Consider the following 17,875-nt stretch of genomic DNA (forward strand, 5'->3'; position numbering starts at 1 on the left):
ACAAGCCCACTAGGGGGCAATGCTCTGCCCATCTGGGGCCCTTGCTCTGTTGCTCAGCAACTAAGCTCTTCTTAGCACCTGAGGTGGAGGCCATGGAGCCATCCTCAGCACCTAGAACCAACTCACTCCAATTGAGCCATGGCTGCAGGAGGGGAAGAGAAAGAGAGAAAGAGAGAAAGCAAGAAGCAAGAGGGGGAGGGGTGGAGAAGCAGATGGGCACTTCTTCTGTGTGCCCTGACCGGGAATCAAACCCGGGACATCCACACACTGGACTGACACTCTACCACTGAGCCAACCAGGCAGAGCCTTCCTTGAATTTTTATCATGAAAACCATATATAGGAAAGGAGAAATTTACAAACTATAGCCAAACAATGCAGTATCAAATTTTATCAAATCTAAGATGCCCAAAATTTAAACATGTGTCTTTATTCTTTGTATAACTAAGGAAAGAAAAAACACATTGCTAACTAAAGTAGGACAACTGTGATGATAAGATGCGTCCCAATTTTAGAGTTGTAAGAAATTGCGCTTCTCAGAATCAATGAACTGTTGTAATAGTCAGTTCAGTCCTTAAGTCTGGCCTCTCTTTCATCCCCCAGGGCCAGCCAGTCTCCAAGTCCTGTGGCTTCCATTCCTGTCCATCAACTACAACTGCCTCCTTTTTTGAATGAACTATGATAACAGCCAAACTGCAATTTCTTTAATTTTTTTCATTTTGAAATTAAATTTAATGGGTGATATTGATCAGTAAGAGCACATAGGTTTCAGGTGAACATTTCTATAGCATTTGAACTGTTGGTTGCATTGTGTGCCCAAACCCAAAGTCAAAGCATTTTCTGCAGCTGTATACTTGTCCCTCTTTACCTAAATGCAATTTTTACCTTCCATCTCTTTCCTCATTCCCACCCAGTAGCCCCAAATTCAGTCTCTACTCTACTGTCATAATTTTTTTTTACTAAGTAACAGGAGGGGAGATAGTGAGATAGACTCTCACATGCTCCCTGACCGGGATCCACCCAGCAACCCCTCTCTAGGGATGATGCTCAAATCAACTGAGCTATTTTTATCACCTGAGACTGACACCCTTGGACCAACCTCAGTGCCCAGGGATGATGCTTGAACTAATCAAGCCACTGGCTGTGGAGGGAAGAGAAAGAGAAGAGGGAGAGGGTTGCTTATCTTGTGTACCCTGAACGGAATCAGGCCTGGGACATCCATACACTGGGCTGATGCTCTATTCACTAAGCCAACCAGCCAGGGCCTCTACTGTCATAATTATATTTCTAAAATACAAATCTGATCATATCCTACCCTGATTTTAAAAATGTTTAATATATTTTTTTAAATTCATAGCTCCCTGGCCCTGGCCGGTGGCTCAATGAAGAATTTTCTTCACTGGTAGAGAGTAAGCCCAGCGTGTGGATATCCTGGGTTTGATTCCCAGTCAGGGCACACAGGAAAAGCAACCATCTGCTTCTCCACCCCTCCCTCTTCTCTTTCTCTTTTCTCTCTCTCTCTCTCTCCCCCTCCCGCAGCCATGGCTCGATTGGTTCAAGCAAGTTGGCCTCAGGCACTGAGGATGGCACCATGGCCTCCACCTCATGTGCCAAAAAATAGCTCAGTTGCTGAGCAATGGAGCAATGGCCCCAGATGGGCAGAGCATCGCCCCTACTGGGCATGCTGGGTGGATCTTGGTCAGGCACATGTGGGAGTCTGTCTTTCTGCCTCCCTTCCTCTCACTAAAAAAAATAAAATTTTTTAAAAATTTTAAAAATCCATAGCTCCCCATCATCACATTCTTTAGCATAGTATACAATGCATTTTCCCTTCTGAGACAAAATACAGTCTTTGGCTCAAAGCCCCAGCTATAATTACTGTGCTCTCAGTCATGAGAAACGTACTATGACCCCATACCTGTGGCCCAGAGAGTATCCCCTCTGCCCAAAATCCTCCTCTCCTCCCGCCACCCCAGCCTCCTCTCCATGTTCCTCATCCTCCCGGAGGACCTCTATCCATCCTTCTAGATATAACTTCCATGTATTTCCTGCCTTCTCCTCTCCCTCTCTGGTTCTGGAGGATTTGGACAGTTGAGCTACTTGAAAGCACTAACTCGATCATATCCATTTATTTCCCTATCCCTTCACAGACTGGTCGGCAAACTGGTACTCAATAAATATTTATTAAGTAAATAAATAAATAAACATATAAACAAATAATCATTAACGTGTAAATAAAAGTTAATTTTCTCTAACATAGTACACTTTATGGCTAAATTAATGAGTGGATAAATGAACTCTTATAGATTCTTTTAATGTGTCCATAAAAAGAAAACATTTTAAATCTATGCTTATTTGACAAACAGTATAATCCCAAGAATCTGAATAAATTATACTGGTATCACTTGTTGGTAAGTAGATATGCTCTGAAGTCAAAATTAATGTATTAAACTTCATTTGCCAGGAAAGCAAGGAGGGGAAATGTTTTAGCCCAGGAGGGTCCACTCTGTCTGTCCCACTGGCTGTGTGAGACCACAGGGAACAAGCAGCCCTTCACAGCCCACTCTTGGTGGTGATGGCCACAAGGGGAGGAATGAGGTCATGCTCCATAAACCAGCAAGGGAGGGGCCAGCAGCAGCGAGGAAAGAGAACGGGCCTTGGTAAGCACCCACTAAGCACGTGGTAGCATTTTCTCGTTTCTCCTTTAACTTTCAAAACAGCACTAGAAGGAACTACCTTTATTTCAGAAAATAAGTAAACTGAGACTCACAAGTTAAGTAACTTCTCAAAGTGAAACTACACTGTGGAAACAGGGTCCAAACTACAAAGCTTGTACTGTTATCCCCTCCCATGGCTGAGACCGCAGCTCGAGCATGGGAAGACCCAAGCCCTCAGAATCAAAAGCAAAGTCTTCCCTGAGATTTTCCTTAAGTTTGAATCTTTTCATAACTTCCTTCCAAGTTATCTTCTCTACCTTTTTTTTTACTGATTGATTTGAGAGGAGGGGGGAGAGAAGAAGGGGAAGAGGGTTAGGGGGAGAGAGAGGGAAAAACAGAGAGAGAGAAGCATTCATTTGTTGTTCCACTTAGTTGTGCACTCATCGGCTGCTTCCCATATCTGCCCTGACCAGTGATCAAACCCACAACCCTGGCATCTTGGGACTCTGCTCTAACTGAATGAACTAACTGGCCAAAGCCTTATCTTCCATATCCTAATAACATAAATCCAAAATAAATCTTCCATATATTCCTTCAATCAAAAAATATTAAGTGACTAATAAACCCTGAGGAACTATGCTAGATACTTTCAACTACAACAAGACCAAAAATCACTTTGAGTTTTCAGTGTAGCATATAACACATAGTTTCACAAGCTAAACCAAGTAAGTCTTACTATCCATGTTTTTCTACTTGGAGAAGGGTGAACTAACAATATAAGCAGATAAAATAATTTAATGATAAACTGATGGCAATGAACAAAAATAACCAATAAAGAATGGGAATTAAGAAGAAGGCTAGAAGCATCAAAATAAACATCAGATTTTTACTTATTTAGGAACCTTGCTTTTGTTTTCTTTAGCTTTTACACCTATCATAAATATTATTAGCTGACAATGTATAGACAGCACCCACTCTCTAATGTACATTTTACTGGGTAACTTGGAGATATTGATTCAAAAGCATCAGCTGACACCATTTTTTATTCTTACAGAAATTATTATTATATATTTTAAAAAGTTAAGATTAGGCCTGGCTGGTTGGCTCAGCGGTAGAGTGTTGGCCTGGCGTGCGGGGGACCCGGGTTCGATTCCTGGCCAGGGCACATAGGAGAGGCACCCATTTGCTTCTCCACCCCCACCCCCCTCCTTCCTCTCTGTCTCTCTCTTCCCCTCCCACAGCCGAGGCTCCATTGGAGCAAAGATGGCCCGGGCACTGGGGATGGCTCCTTGGCCTCTGCCCCAGGCGCTGGAGTGGCTCTGGTCGCGTCGGAACGATGCCCCGGAGGGGCAGAGCATCACCCCCTGGTGGGCAGAGCGTCGCCCCCTGGTGGGCGTGCCGGGTGGATCCCGGTCAGGCGCATGCGGGAGTCTGTCTGACTGTCTCTCCCCGTTTCCAGCTTCGGAAAAATACCAAAAAAAAAAAAAAGTTAAGATTAAAATAACTGGTGAAGACTTTGTGAGCAAAAGTGCATATTGTTGAGGCCTATGGTGAATTTATAAAAACCAGCAGGAAGCCCTGGCCAGATAGCCCAGTTGGTTAGACTATTGTCCCCATACACCAAGGTTGAAGGCTTGGTCCCAGTCAGGGCACATGCAAGATCAACCAATGAATGTATAAATAAATGGAACAATAGGTCAATGTTTCTCTCTCTCTCTATCTCTCTGATCAATAAATTTAAAACATATATTTTTTTAAAAAAGCTATCCAAAAGGGATTGAATATATTCCAGAGTTAGAAAATAGGTAAAAATCTATCAAGCTTAGTGACTAACAAGTTCTCATTTTCTAAATTCTTTAAAATTCACAATATACTCATTCTTCTATTTTTTATTTTCCACTACTGCTTCAAGAAATTTCTCTTTAAAGATTAAATTTAGTAATAATACTATTGAGAATAATATATGCATTTATGAAAATGCTTATCTTTTCATGTAGAATCATCTAAGATTAATCAAGACAGATTTTCTTAAAATAATTAATTATTCCACAACAGATTAAAACTGTTAGAAGTTTGGGGGAGCCTGATCAGTGGTGGTGCAGTAGATAAGAGTGTCAACCTGGAATGCTGAGGTCACTGGTTTGGAACCTCAAAGTCTCTGGCCTGAGCACCGGCTCTCTGTCTTGAGCGTGGGGTTGCTAGCTTGAACACAGGATCATCGACATGATTCCCAAAGTCATTGGCTTGAGCAAGGGGTCAATGGCTCAGCTCGAGCCCCGCAGTCAAGCCATGTATGAGAAGCAATCGATGAACTAAAGTGACACAACTACGAGTTGATGCTTCTTACTCTCTCTCCTCTCTCTCTCTCCCTTCCTATCTCTCTTTCTCTAAAATCAATTTTAAAAAAAAAGAAGTTTGGGGGAAGAACAGACAGATACATATGTTTAATATCTATGCACATTTAATATATCACATTAAAAATTCAAAAATTAATCTGAAACAACTAAATTATACCAAAAGTAATTCAAAAACCAGCTGTAAAAATATATGCATATTCAGATCACAGAGAAAAGATTCAAAATAATTATTCCATGTTTCATATTCTTATATGAAACATCTGGTTTTCTAAATATAGATTATAAAATAAATTGCATGGTAAAATACAACTATGAAGACTTATAATGAGGATCACTCAAAGACGTACACCTGATATTTTACCAAAAATGTCCCTTATAAAAAATGTGACAAGTCTATACCCTTTCCTCCATTCCTTTTTCCCCTACCTTACTCACTGCATATTTAAGTGGAAAGTAAGATGAAATCTTGACTACATTTACCTCACCAAACGGAGTGTAGAACTGCACGACGTTGACATCCTTATCCTCCGTGGCAGCCTTCTGGGAGCCGGCCACAGCAAGCACGCTGCCCGTGTGGTTCCACTGGATACTCACAACACACATGTCGGTATCGATTAAAACCGGATCTAGTCAAAAAGAAAAAAATGAGCCAGTTGTGGTACAACACTTGGGCTAGAGAACTTTATAATCTTAAGGACAATTTTAAAATATTTTTTAATTCTTCACATTAAAAAAATTAATGTACCTTGGTCATTCTCGTCCCTCATTATCTGACACCTCCCGTTGTCGAAACAAATGGCGAGGCAGGGGCAGTCCGGCTCTACGTAGCCTTCCGCGCCGTGGTACCAGTGAATTCCAGCAATGCTGATCGCACCGGTGACGTTCACCAAACAGTTCAGCTTCATTTTCATCTACATCAAGTCAGTTAGGTTAAATGTCGGTATTAGTAAGAATAGAAGATTGTAGAGGAAACACAGAACACAGGATTTAAAAATCTGGTTTCAAATGTAAGCACCACCACGTACTGGTTTCCAGCCCTGGACAAATCACTTCACCTGAGTGAAGTTCCCCATTTGCAAAATGAGGGCTAAAAGACTCGGAGTTTTTATGAGACCCAAATGACAAGGGGCATATAAGAGTGTTGTGAAAATAGCAAAGGGTCATATGAAAGCTGGCTCTTATCACTTCCGTTAATTCGTGTTTATGTAAGGTCCTGATCCTGGCTAGCTGCTCATAGGATCAGATCCAGCACAGCCACATGTAGCAAAGAGTCAGTCTTGAGATTATGTCACCTAAGCCTATTCATCTTGCCCTCTTTCCAGGACCTGACTTTTGTCCTCTACTGTTTAAGTCTTCCATTCTGTTTAGAAACAAACTTGAGTAGCTTGCTACAAAAATCTCTGTGGTCTCTTGTATGAATTTTGGCTTCAAGTACCAGAAGACACACATCACCCTCCTCTTCATCCCTCAGCTTCAGTACACCGAAATCTTTCCTTTCTGGCCGCCACAAGCTGGAAATAAAAGCATTCATTGACCTTGAAGCAACCCAGAGGTTCTTTAATTTAAAAAAATATTTCTTTAGATCATTTAAACCTGAATTGAAGACTTTGATCATACAAACCATCATAATTAAATGTGTATATGTATATGAATGACATATAAAATAATCATATAAAAATATAGTAATAAAACTAATAAATGTATGGATATATACTTACTATAAAATTCCCTTGACTATCAAAAATGTGTATTTCTCCATTTGCCATTCCAAAAAGTAAGACTTTACTGTCTGTGGACCATGCTACATGACACAACTGTACACCCTTCAAATCTTTTCCCCAAATGCGATTCCCTAAAATAAGACATACAACATAATTATTTCATTAAAAGTTCAGGTTATGATTCTCTACCAACTGCTCTAAAATCCTATATTTCACTAAAGAGTTCTCATACTCTTCACATCATTATAAGTTTGTTCAGTTTATTCAGTCAATAAACATTTGTTGAGCAACTACTACCTGCTAAACACCCTAGTAATATACGAAACAGCTGTTTCCAGCTTTCCCACTTCTCTTCTAAACTGACCCAGGACCTGACTCCCAATTAGCAGATGAATTCATCTTCTCCTTTGGAAAGAAAATAAAAGCTTTCAAAAAAGAAATCCTTTATTCCCACTTTCAAACATTCAGAATGTAACTGAATCCACATTCACCCTGTCCACTTTGCCCCCTAATACAAAGGAAGAGGTATGTCCTCAAGCAGACAGCCATCCAAGACTAATCTCGCCAGCTGTTCTGTGATCAAATCCCCTCCTAGCTCTGCAAAGATCTCCTTTGGCTGATAATTCATATTTTCTTTCTCTTTAAACACCTCTCCAGGCTCTTTCTTGTAAACATTTTAAACATAGTCGCATCTATTCTGAATCTTTAAAACGATAAGCTCAAAGAAAAACAAACAAAACAAAACACACTTCCCCAAACCTACATTTCCACTCTAGCTACCACCCTATTTCTATCACTCCTTCTTGAAAGCCTGATCCTAGTCTCCAACTTCTCACCTCCCACTCAACCTCAACCCAAACAAATCTGGCTTCTGCCCCACAACGTCATTGAAACTGCCTCCATTCAGGCTACTAATGGCCTGTTACTAAATCCAAGGATACTTCTCTTTTTCTTGACCACCCTGTCCTTCCTTCCTTCTTGGTTTCTGTGAATCTGCATATTCCCTTTATCTCCAAGACTTCTACTCTTCTCAGTATCCTTTATGGCCGTGACGGCGAACCTTTTTATAAAAACCGCCCATTTTTGCAATGCTGGTCAACCTGGTCCATCCCACCCACTACAGGGCATTTCAGCTTTCATGGTGGGCCAATTGTGGTGCCATTTGGTGCTCTGCTACCGCCCACCATGAAAGCTGGAACGCTCACTAGTGGGCGGGAGGGACCAGGTTGACCATCACTGCAAAAGTGGGCGGATTTTATAAAAAGGTTCGCCATCACAGCTTTATGGGATTCTCTTCTTCTGCCATCCATTAAATGATATTGGTTCTTAGTGCACAGATGGCACTAAGGTTTTACATCTATTCCAATGGTTTGTGACCATCCATATGCTTCTGATTCCCAAAATTATGCCTTGACACAGATATTTCTGAAATGCAGACATATATGTCTAACTGTGGTCCAGACATATTTACTTAAACATCCTATGGCACGACAAAATCAACATGTTTAAAATCGGTCTTTTCCCCACATCCTTTATTTCAATGAAAGGCAACACATACATCTAGTTGCCAAAGCTAACCTAGATGTCACCCTAGACAATTCTATCCCCTCATCCCCAATCCAATCAATAATAAAGTCTTATCTATTCCACCTTCTAAGTATCTCTAGAATGTAACTACTTACTTCTTCTTCCTTGTCATTACCCTGGTTCAGGCTACTATCTACCATCATCTCTTGCCTGGATTACTACAGTAATTTCTTCACTGGCCCACTTGTCCTCTTCCTTTCCTTTCTCCATTCTTCATATTACAGTCACAGAGATGTTTCTAGAGAACAAATCTGATCACATTGTTCCTATTCTTTTTTTTCTTTTTCTTTTTTTCTTTAGACAATTAAATTTAACAGGGTGACATTGGTCAGAGTACAAAGGTTTAGAGAAAACATCTCCACATCTTTTGGACAGTCGATTATATTGTATACCCATCACCCAAAGTCAGATCATCTTCTGTCACCCTATATTTTGTTTCTCTTTAAGCCCTTCCCCTTCCTCCTATCCCCCTCCCTCTCCCCCCCTTCCCCCTGGTAACCACTGCACCTCTGTCTATGTCCATGAGTCTCAACTTTGTGTCCCCACCTATGTATGGAATCATATAGTTCTTAGCTTTTTCTGATTTATTTATTTCATTCAGTATGATGTTATCAAGGTCCATCCAGGTTGTTGTAAATGGCAATATGTCATCATTTCTTATGGCTGAGTAGTAATCCATTGTATATATGTACCACATCTTCTTGATCTAATCCTCTACTGAAGGGTATTTTGGCTGTTTCCACGTCTTGGCCACCGTGAACAATGCTGCGATGAATATGAGGGTGCATGTGTCTTTACGTACCCATGTTTTCAAGTTTTGTCAGTATATACCCAGTAGAGCAGCGGTTCTCAACCTGTGGGTCGCGACCCCAGTGGGGGGTCGAACGACCAAAACACAGGAAAATACATATGTATTTTCCAAAAGCTTTAGGTGACCCTTGTGTTTTGGTCGTTCGACCCCCACCGGGGTCGTGACCCACAGGTTGAGAACCGCTGCAGTAGAGGGATTGCTGGGTCATATGGTAGTTCTATTCTTAATTTTTTGAGGAACCACCATACTTTCTTCCATAATGGTTGCATTAATTTACATTCCCATCAACAGTGAAAGAGGGTTCCATTTCCTCCACAGCCTCTCCAGCACTTGTTATTACCTGTCTTGTTGATAATAGCTAATCTAACAGGTGTGAGGTGGTATCTCATTGTAGTTTTGATTTGCATTTCTCGAATAGTTAGTGATGATGAGCATTTTTTCATCTATCTGTTGGCTGTTTGTATTTCTTCTTGGGAGAAGTGTCTGTTCATATCCTCTTCCCATTTTTTCATTGGATTGTTTGTTGCCAAGTTTTGTGAGTTCTTTATATATTTTGGATATTAGTCCCGTATCTGAGCTGTTGTTTGAAAATATCATCTCCCATTTAGTTGGTTGCCTATTTGTTTTGTTGACAGTTTCTTTTGCTGTGCAGAAGCTTCTTAGTCTGATGTAGTCCCATTCATTTATCTTTGCCTTTACTTCCTTTGCCTTTGGAGTCATATTCATAAAATATTTTTTATGGCCAAGGTCCATGAGTTTAGTAGCTATGTTTTCTTCTATGTAATGTATTGTTTCAGATCTTATGTTTAGTTCTTTGATACATTTTGAATTAATTTTTGTGCAAGGAGATAAACTGTAGTCAAGTTTAATTCTTTTGCATATGGCTTTCCAATTTTCGCAGCACCATTATTGAAGAGGCTTTCTTGGCCTGACCTGTGGTGGCGCAGTGGATAAAGCGTCGACCTGGAAATGCTGAGGTCGCTGGTTCAAAACCCTGGGCTTGCCTGGTCAAGGCACATATGGGAGTTGATGCTTCCAGCTCCTCCCCCCCTTCTCTCTCTCTGTCTCTCTCTCTGTCTCTCTCTCTCTGTCTGTCTCTCCCTCTCCTCTCTAAAATGAATAAATAAAAATAAATAAAAAAAAAATTTAAAAAAAAAAATGTATTTAAAAAAAAAAAAAAAAAAAAAAAAAAAAAAGAAGAGGCTTTCTTTTGTCCATTGTGTGAAAGAGGAGAAATTACCACAGATATCATAGATATACAAAGGATTATCACAGAATACTATGAAAAATTATTTGTCACCAAATTCAACAATCTAGAAGAAATGGATAAACTCCTAGAACAATAGAATCTTCCTAGACTGAATCATGAAGGAGTAGAAAGCCTAAATAGACTGATAAGCAGGGAGGAAATAGAAACAACTATCAAAAACCTCTCCAAAAATAAAAGTCCAGGGCCAGATAACTATACTAGTGAATTCTACCAAACATTAAAAGAAGAATTGGTTCCTATCCTTCTCAAAGTCTTCCAAAAAACTGAAGAAGAGGCAATACTTCCAAACACATTTTATGAGGCCAACATAACCCTCATACATAACCTGACAAGGACAACCCAAAAAAAGAAAACTACAGACCAATATCTCTAATGAATACAGATGCAAAAATTCTAAACAAAATACTAGCAAATTGAATACAACACATCAAAAAAAATAATTCATCATGATCAAGTGGGATTCATCCCAGAAACACAAGGATGATTCAACAAATGCAAAATGATTAACGTAATACACCATATCAACAAAACAAAGAACAAAAACCACATGATCCTATCAATAGATGCAGAAAAGGCATTCGATAAAATACAACATCCTTTTATGTTTAAAACACTCAACAAAATGGGTATAGAAGGAAAATACCTCAACATAATAAAGGCCATTTATGACAAACCATCAGCTAACATCATACTAAATGGTAAAAAACTGAAAACTTTTCCTCTAAAATCAGAAACAAGACAAGGTTGCCCACTCTCTCCCTTCCTATTCAACATAATGCTGGAAGTTCTAGCCAGAGCAATCAGACAAGAGAAAGCAATAAAAGGCATTCATAATGGGAAAGAAGAAGTAAAGGTTTCATTTTTTGCAGATGACATGATCCTGTATATAGAAAACCCCAAAGACTCCACAGAAAAGCTATTAGAAACAATAAACTAATACAGTAAGGTTGCAGAATACAAAATACAGAAGTCTATTGCTTTCTTATATGCTAACAATAAAATCTCAGAAAAAGAACTAAAAAATAATAATAATCCCTTTTACAATAGCAACAAAAAAAATAAATACCTAGAAATAAACATAACAAAGAATGTAAAGGACCTATATACTGAAAACTACAAAGAATTTTTAAAGAAAATTGAAAAAGACACAATGAAATGGAAAAATATTCCTTGTTCATGAATAGGAAGAATAGAGTTAAAATGGCCATACTACCCAAAGCAATATACAAATTTAATGCAATTCCCATCAAAATCCCAATGTCATTTTTTAAAGAAATAGAACAAAAAATTATCAGATTTATATGGAACCATAAAAACCTCGAATAACCAAAGTAATCCTAAGGGAAAAAAAACAAAGCTGGAGGTATTACAATGCCTGACTTCAAACTATACTACAGAGCCACAATAATCAAAACAATATGGTACTGGCAGAAAAAAAAGACCAATGGAACAGAATAGAGAGCCCAGAAATAAAACCACATACATATGGTCAAATCATCTTTGATAAAGGAGCCAAAAATACACAATGTTCCTATTCTTAAAACCTTTCAGGCCCTGGCCGGTTGGCTCAGCGGTAGAGCGTCAGCCTGGCATGCGGGGGACCCGGGTTCGATTTCCGGCCAGGGCACATAGGAGAAGCGCCCATTTGCTTCTTCACCCTGCCCCCCTCCTTCCTCTCTGTCTCTCTCTTCCCCTCCCGCAGCCAAGGCTCCATTGGAGCAAGGATGGCCCGGGCACTGGGGATGGCTCCTTGGCCTCTGCCCCAGGCGCTAGAGTGGCTCTGGTCGTGGCAGAGCGACGCCCCGGAAGGGCAGAGCATCGCCCCCTGGTGGGCAGAGCGTCGCCCCTGGTGGGCGTGCCGGATGGATCCCGGTCGGGCACATGCGGGAGTCTGTCTGACTGTCTCTCCCTGTTTCCAGCTTCAGAAAAATACAAAGAAAAAAAAGAAAGAAAAAAAAACCTTTCATTGTGTTCCCAATACTCTTAAGAGATAAGCGCAAACCCCTTTTATAACGTATGATCTTCATGGTCTGGCCTCTAGTAATCACTCTAATTTCATTACATACAACTCTTCTCCCTAGTATTATACTATACTGACTCTCAAAGTATTTCCAGTAGCTCAATTTGGCTAAGTTGAAACCCTCTGGGCTTCCTCAAATGCTATTTCTTAGACCCAGGACATTCTACATATCAATCTTCCTCATGGCTAATGCCTCATCCTAGACATCACTTCTTCCAGAATGTCTTCCCTGATTCCTCTAAGTCTGGGTTTAAAACGTACTTTCTCTGTATGTTGCTATATTTTCCCTGTCTTAGCACTTATTACAAGGCATTGTAATGCTTGGCTACTTATCCATCTCTCCTGATATACATCTGGGAAAATTTTTGTTGTACCTAGTGCCTAGAGCTACAGCTGTGATTTTGTAGACTCTCAGAAACATTTGTGAAATACATAAAGTTACACACACACACAAAAAAAAAATGTAAAAACCAGAAAAATAAAAATGACTTAAAAATAAATTATTTCTCTATAGAGAGTTTCATTTGAAAACAAAGGTACAGACTTTCAGCCCCCCAGTGTCGTCTATGAACTAGAATTTGAAAGACATAGTTTTAAAGGCTACAAAACACAATTAACAATACCATGCTAGCTCCATTAAAAAATGACTGATCATTTCACAATACAGAAGATATCAAATCATTATCTTGTACACCCAAAACTAATGTTATATGTCAATTATAGCTCAACTTAAACTAACCAGAGAATATTATATATCTAAGACTTTTCAAAACTAAAATCTAGCAGACACGCAGGGCCAGCACCGAGCCAGAGCAGCAGCAGAGATGCTCCTGGGCTCCGTGGAGACCACCGTTGTTGTTCCTCACCTCTGCCACTGCAGCCTCCAGCCACCACCGCCACGGGAGCTGCTGCCTATTGTCTTTCTCTGCTGCGAGGGTGCAGGGCTGCTCTGACTCAGCCCATGGGGGAGCCTCAGGCACCATACACAGAAGTAGAGAGAGGACAACTGGAAGAAACCTACAAGCCATACAGAGAATAATGGGAAGGCAGAGAAGCATGTCATATGCTTCAACAAGACAAAGCCTCAGAAAAAGTCCTGGATGAAATGGAAGTAATCAAATTACTGGATGCAGAGTATAAAATAATGATTGTTAGGATGCTTAAGGATCTCAAAGCTACAATGGATGGACTTAATGAACACCTCTATAAATAAACTGTAAGCATCAAAAAGGACACAGAAATCAAAAAAAGAACCAGACAGAAATGACAAAGACAATATCAGAAATAAAGACTACAATAGAAGGAATAAAAAGCAGGCTGGATGAAGCAGAGGATCGAATCAGCAACTTAGAGGACAAGATAAGCAAAAGCATGGAAGCAAAACAGCAAAAAGAAAAGAGTATCAAAAAGCCTGAGGAAACTGTAAGAGAGCTCTGTGACAACATAAAGAGAAACAATATCAGCATAATAAGGGTTCCTAAAGAAGAGAAAGAACAAGGAATAGAGAAATTGAAGAAATTATAGCTAAAAATTTCCCTAAATTGATGCAGGAAAGAGTCACACAGGTTCAAGAAGCAGAGAGAAACCCATTAAAAAAGAACCCAAAGAGACCCACACCAAGACACATCATAAACAAAATACCAAAGCTAAGAGATAAAGAATACTAAATGCTGTAAGAGAGAAACAGTCCATCTCCTACAAAGGAACCACCATAAGGATGACATCTGACTTTTCAACAAAACACCTGAGGAAAGAAGGAAATGGCAAGAAATATTCAAAATGATGCAGAACAAGAACCTACAACCAAGACTTCTTTATCCAGCAAGACTATCATTTAATATTGAAGAAGAAATAAAAAGCTTCCCAGACAAAAAAAAAAACAAAAACAAAAAACTCAAGGAATTCATCACAACCAAACCAATGCTGCAAGAACTGTTGAGGCATGCTGTAGACAGAACAAAGCAGTGGGGGGGGGGTATATATAGTAAAAAAGAAAAGTAGATTTAAAGAAAAAAATGTGAATGTGAATAGCCTGACCTGTGGTGGCGCAGTGGATAAAAGCATTGACCTGGAAATGCTGAGGTCGCCGGTTCAAAACCCTGGGCTTGCCTGGTCAAGGCACATATGGGAGTTGATGCTTCCTGCTCCTCCCCCCCCTTCTCTATCTCTCTCTTCTCTCTCTCTCTCTCTCCTTTCTAAAATGAATAAATAAAAAAGTAAAAAATAAAAGGTTAAAAAAAATGTGAATAAACAACTACATATCCATAATAACCTTAAATGTAAATGGATTAAATGCTCCAATCAAAAGACATAGGGTAGCCCTGGCCAACTGGCTCAGCAGTAGAGCGTCGGCCTGGCGTGCGGGGGACCAGGGTTCATTCCCGGCCAGGGCACATAGGAGAAGTGCCCATTTGCTTCTCCACACCCCCCCCCCTTCCTCTCTGTCTCTCTCTTCCCCTCCCGTAGCCAAGGCTCCATTGGAGCAAAGATGGCCCGGGCGCTGGGGATGGCTCCTTGGCCCCTGCCCCAGGCACTAGAGTGGTTCTGGTCACAACAGAGCGACGCCCCGGAGGGGCAGAGCATTGCCCCCGGTGGGCAGAGCATTGCCCCTGGTGGGCGTGCCGGGTGGATCCCGGTCGAGTGCATGTGGGAGTCTGTCTGACTGTCTCTCCCCGTTTCCAGCTTCAGAAAAAAAAAAAAAAAAAGACATAGGGTAGCTGAAAAGATAAGAAAACAGGACTCATACATATGCTGTCTACAGGAGACCCACCTCAAAACAAAAGATACACACAGACTGACAGTAAAAGAATGAAAAAAAAATATTTCATGCAAATAAAAGGCTGAGGTAGCAATACTTATATCTGACAAAATAACTTTAAAACAAAGACGAGTAAGGGATAAAGAAGGTCACTACCTAATGATAAAGGGAGCAATCCAACAGGAAGAGATAACCATTATAAATATCTACATACCTAATATAGGAGCACCTAAATATATAAAGCAGATTTTGATGGACATAAAGGGAGAGATCAACAGCAATACTATAATAGTAGGGGATTTCAATACCCACTAACATCACTGAATAGATCCTCAAGAAAGAAAATTAACAAAGAAACAGCAGAATTAGCCTGACCAGGCGGGGGCGCAGTGGTTAGAGTGTCAGACTGGGATGCAGAAGGACCTAAGTTCGAGACACCAAGGTCGCCAGCTTGAGCTTGAACTCATCTGATTTGAGCAAAAGCTCACCAGCTTGGACCCAAGGTCGCAGGCTCAAGCAAGGGGTTACTCGGTCTTCTGTAGCCCCATGGTCAAGGCACATATGAGAAAGCAATCAATGAACAACTAAAGTGTCGCAACAAAAAAACAGATGATTGAGGCCCTGGCGGGTTGGATGAGCAGTAGAGCGTTGGCCTGGCGTGTGGGGGGGACCCGGGTTCGATTCCCGGCCAGGGCATATAGGAGAAGCGTCCATTTGCTTCTCTACCCCCCCTCCTTCCTCTCTGTCTCTCTCTTCCCCTCCTGCAGCCAAGGCTCCATTCGAGCAAAGATGGCCCGGGCGCTGGGGATGGCTCTTTGGCCTCTGCCCCAGGCGCTAGAGTGGCTCCCTGGAGGGGCAGAGCATCGCCCCCTGGTGGGCGTGCCCGGTGGATCCCAGTCGGGCGCATGCGGGAGTCTGTCTGTCTCTCTCCATTTCCAGCTTCAGAAAAATACAAAACAAACAAACAAACAAAAACAGATGATTGATGCTTCTCATCTCTCTTCGTTCCTGTCTGTCTGTCCCTATCTATCCCTCTCTCTGACTCTCTCTCTGTCTCTGTAAAAAAAAAAAGAAAGAAAGAAACAGCATAATTAAGGGACACACTAGATAAACTAGATTTAATAAACATCTCAGAACCTTTTACCCTAAAGCAGCAGAACATACATTCTTTTCAAGTGCACATGGTACATTCTCTAGGATAGACCACATATTAGGGCATAAAGTGAGCCTCAACAAATTTAAGAAGATTGAAATCATATCAAGCATCTTCTCTGACCACAATGGCATAAAACTAGAAATCAACTACAATAGAAAAACACTCAAACACTTGGAAACTAAATAGCATGTTATTAAACAACGAATGAGTCAACAATGAGATCAAGGAAGAAGTAAAAAATTTACTTGAAACAAATGAAAACGAGCATACAACAACTCAAAATCTGTGGGACACAGCAAAAGCAGTCCTGAGAGGGAAGTTCATAGCATTACAGGCATACCTTAAGAAGCTAGAAAAATCTCAAATAAACAACTTAATCCTGCATCTAAAAGAACTAGAAAAAGAATAGCAAGTAAAGCCTAGAAGAAGTAGAAGGAAGGAAATAATAAAGATCAGAGCATAAATAAATGACATAGAGACTAAAAAAACAATACAGAGGATCAATAAAACCAAGAGCTGATTCTTTGAAAAAGTAAACAAGATCGATGAACCATTAGCCAGGCTCACCAAGAAAAAAAGAGAAAGGACTCAAATAAATAAAATTAGAAATGAGGGTGGAGAAGTAACAATGGACACAGCAGAAATATAAAAGATTGTAAGAAAATACTATGAAGAACTGTATGACAAAAAATTGGACAACCTAAATGAAATTAATAAATTCCTGGAAACATATAATCATTGAAACATCAATCTGGAAGAATCACAAAACCTAAGAAGACTGATTACAACAAATAAGATCGAAACAGTTATCAAAAAACTCCCAATAAACAAAAGTCCTGGGCCAGATGGCTTCACAGGCAATTTTTACCAAATATTCAAAGAATAACTAACTCTTATCATTCTAAAGCTATTTCAAAAAATTCAAGAAAAGGGAAGACTTCCAAACTCCTTTTATGAGGCGAATATAATCCTCATTCCAAAACCAGGCAGAGACACTACAAAGAAATAAAACTATAGGCCAATATCCCTGATGAACTTAGATGCTAAAAATTCTCAACAAAATATTAGCAAATCGGATCCAGCAATACATGAAAAAAATCATACATCATGATCAAGTAGGATTTATTCTGGGGAGGCAAGGTTGGTACAATATTTGCAAATCAATCAACATTATTCATCACATAAACAAAAGGAAGGACAAAAACCACATGATAATATCAATAGATGCAGAAAAAGCATTTGATAAAATCCAGTACCCATTTATGATCAAAACTCTCAGCAGAGTGGGAATACAGGAAATATACCTCAACATGATAAAGGTCATCTATGACAGAGCCCACAGCCAACATCATACTCAATGAGCAAAAGTTAAAAGCAATCCTCTTGCCCGACCAGAGAGTGGCACAGTGGATAGAGTGTCATGACGAGTGGGATGCCGAGGACCCAGGTTTGAGACCCCGAGGTCGCCAGCTTGAGCACGGGCTCATCTGGTTTGAGCGGAGCTCGCCATCTTAGACCCAAGGTCGCTGGCTCAAGCAAG

General features: G+C 40.4%; 1 protein-coding gene across 2 annotated transcripts in view; it reads right to left on the reverse strand.

Annotated features, from left to right (window-relative positions):
- Window positions 1–17,875, reverse strand: part of WDR35 (WD repeat domain 35) — an 84,913-nt gene that overhangs the window by 47,709 nt on the left and 19,329 nt on the right. For both annotated transcript variants that reach the window (XM_066235580.1, XM_066235579.1), the window contains exons 6-8: window positions 6,731–6,864; window positions 5,758–5,923; window positions 5,493–5,638 (exon numbers count right to left, since the gene is read on the reverse strand). In XM_066235580.1, coding sequence (XP_066091677.1) covers window positions 5,493–5,638; window positions 5,758–5,923; window positions 6,731–6,864 — 446 coding nt within the window. The remainder of the gene's footprint in view (window positions 1–5,492; window positions 5,639–5,757; window positions 5,924–6,730; window positions 6,865–17,875) is intronic.

This window comes from Saccopteryx bilineata, chromosome 6 (genome assembly GCF_036850765.1).
Source record: "Saccopteryx bilineata isolate mSacBil1 chromosome 6, mSacBil1_pri_phased_curated, whole genome shotgun sequence".
Classification (NCBI taxonomy): Eukaryota; Metazoa; Chordata; class Mammalia; order Chiroptera; family Emballonuridae; genus Saccopteryx; species Saccopteryx bilineata.